The sequence below is a fragment of the Mus caroli genome, chromosome 5 (genome assembly GCF_900094665.2).
Source record: "Mus caroli chromosome 5, CAROLI_EIJ_v1.1, whole genome shotgun sequence".
Lineage (NCBI taxonomy): Eukaryota > Metazoa > Chordata > Mammalia > Rodentia > Muridae > Mus > Mus caroli.
In genome coordinates, this window is record NC_034574.1 from 122,678,243 (window position 1) to 122,680,581 (window position 2,339).

At 43.7% G+C, this 2,339-nt stretch overlaps 1 protein-coding gene across 2 annotated transcripts in view; it reads left to right on the forward strand.

Annotated features, from left to right (window-relative positions):
- Positions 1-810: 810 nt before the first annotated feature.
- Positions 811-2,339, forward strand: part of Sumf2 (sulfatase modifying factor 2) — a 17,646-nt gene continuing 16,117 nt past the window's right edge. For both annotated transcript variants that reach the window (XM_029476918.1, XM_021163178.1), the window contains exon 1: positions 811-913. In XM_029476918.1, coding sequence (XP_029332778.1) covers positions 823-913 — 91 coding nt within the window. In that variant the 5' untranslated portion in view covers positions 811-822. The remainder of the gene's footprint in view (positions 914-2,339) is intronic.

The following is a 2,339-nucleotide window of genomic DNA, read 5'->3' on the forward strand; positions in this document are numbered from 1 at the left end:
TCTAAGCCAACTCAGGCTACAGGAGACCCCAGGTCAAAAGAATAATTTGTTGTGGATGTATTTGAAATTATCCAGCCAACTCCATGTTAAACATGTAAGATCCTTGCCAGTGTAAAACACATCTGGGTAATTTATGGGTTTCATAGTGTCTAATAAATACTTAAAAGAGTGAAGCTACTGGATCATTCACACTTGAAATGACTGAAAATGCTTCAGAAAAGCTAATAAAGCCAAGTTACTCCGTTGAGGCTGGAGGGTCAGAATTCTGCGGCCCAACCTCCAGACATGGGAACATAAGAGGCTGAGAGAGTTACACATTTAACAGCCAAAAGAAGGACGGTTGAAGAATAAGGGTTAGGGTGAAACACAAGAATTTTAGGCTATTTTCTATCTTCTTTTTGCATCAGACCTGTAACAGCTTATCTCTTAGGTTTTCATGTACTTGATTTTATGTGTTTGATATCTGGGGAGAGAGGCTGGCTCCGTATTCCACAGTGAGTGAGTGAACAGCTCTACTGAATAGAGGAAGGCCTCTGGGTGGAGAGTTGGCTCAGCTACTTAGAAGTACTGCTTCACACAGACAGGCAGTTAGTGCCCAGCACCATGGGCAGCTTCTAGCCAACTGAGACTGCAGCACGTTGGACAAAACGCAAGGGCGTTAATATCACACAAAAGCGGTCAGATAAAATCTGAGAGTAGGATGGGTGTGGGCCTGTGTTCATTCGTGGGCGGGCCTGACAGGCAAACTCCCAAGGAGCACCCTGCCATTGGTCACTGAGTCAGTACGAGTGCGCAGGCGCGAAGAAGCGCCCGAGCAGACGCATGCGTTCTGAGTTCTGGTTCCCCAGCATGGGTTCCCTGCTCCCTCCGGTGTTGCTGCTGTGGCTCCTGTCCTGCCCCAGGCTTCAGCTCGGTCAGTGTGTGGCTCTGTGCCTATATCCCCTTTATCCCTGAACACCTGAAAGTGACTGTATCCTGCGCTCTAGATGCTACCCCCGCCTCGGAGGGGGTTTGCGGGGTCTCGGGCTACTTGCTGGGGCTGGCCATCATGAAACTGCACTGCACTTCTTTCTTTTCTTTTCTTTTTTTTTTTTTTTTGAAGCAGGGTCTCTTCTGGTATTCAGCCCTGTTTGGGGCATTGGGAGTAAGGCATTCTGATTTTCCTTTTCTCCATTTCCATGTCTTGAGCTGGTGCACTCGTGTGACACGTAGCTTTTATTTGTAGAAAGCTTTGAAAGTTAAAGATACGCTTAAGTCACATACACACAGTAATCTGATACTCAAAATGTTGTTTGTTTAAATGCACCTTTTATCTCTAGTTACTTTTGGATTCAGTTTTTCTTAGAATATTTTATGTGTCTGAGTGTTTTGCAACCTCATATGTAGGTGCACCACGAGCGTGTCTGGTGCCGGCGGAGGTCGGGTTGGATCCTAACAACAGAAGAAATATGGTTATAAACATGGTTATAAATGGGTGCTGGAGACTGAAAATGGAGCGTCTTCGAGAGCAACAGGAGCTCTTATATGCTAATACCCTATTTTATTTTATATTTGAGGCAGAGGCTCAACTATGTCGCCTTGTCTGGCCTGGAATATAGACCAGGCTGACCTCAAATTCATAGATTCAAGCACTCTCTCAGCTAAGCTACAGCACAGAGGCCCCTTGTTTAGGGGTTTGGGGTTTTTTGGGGGGGGGTATTTATTTTTTTATTTTGGTATAAAGGTCTTGACTGTGTAGCCCTAGCTTGTCTTGAGCTTGTGATCTCCTGCTACAGCTTCTTTAGAATTGGGATTATAAGGTATAAAATATGGTCTTAGATTGTAGTTTGTTGTGTGACAGGATCTCACTATGTAGACCAGGCTGGCCTCAAATCACAAAGATCCATCAGTTTCTGCCTCCAAATGCTGGGGCTTAGAGGTGTACACCACCAAGCATGACCTGAAAAAAAAATATTTTTTATGTATGTGTTTGTGTGCCATGAGTGTACAGATACTGACAAAGAACAGAAGACTTAACCTGGTCCCTAAAAAAAAAATTAATTTTGGCTTTTAGAGACAGAGTTTCTCTGTATATCCTTGGCTGTCCTGGAACTCATTCTGTAGACCAGACAGGGCTCAGACTCAGAGAAATGCCTGCCTCTGCCTTCCAAGTGCTGGGATTAAAGGGCTACCACTGCCCAACCCTAAAAATATTTTTTAAAACATTAGTTTGTTTGTTAAATTACAATCAAACTACAGTTTATATTGCAGCTTGATATTTCATTCCCCTTTAATTTGAGATCTCCCTACTCACTCGGTTTTTTTCCCCTCTCGGGATTATTCTTTTTTTTTTTTTTTTT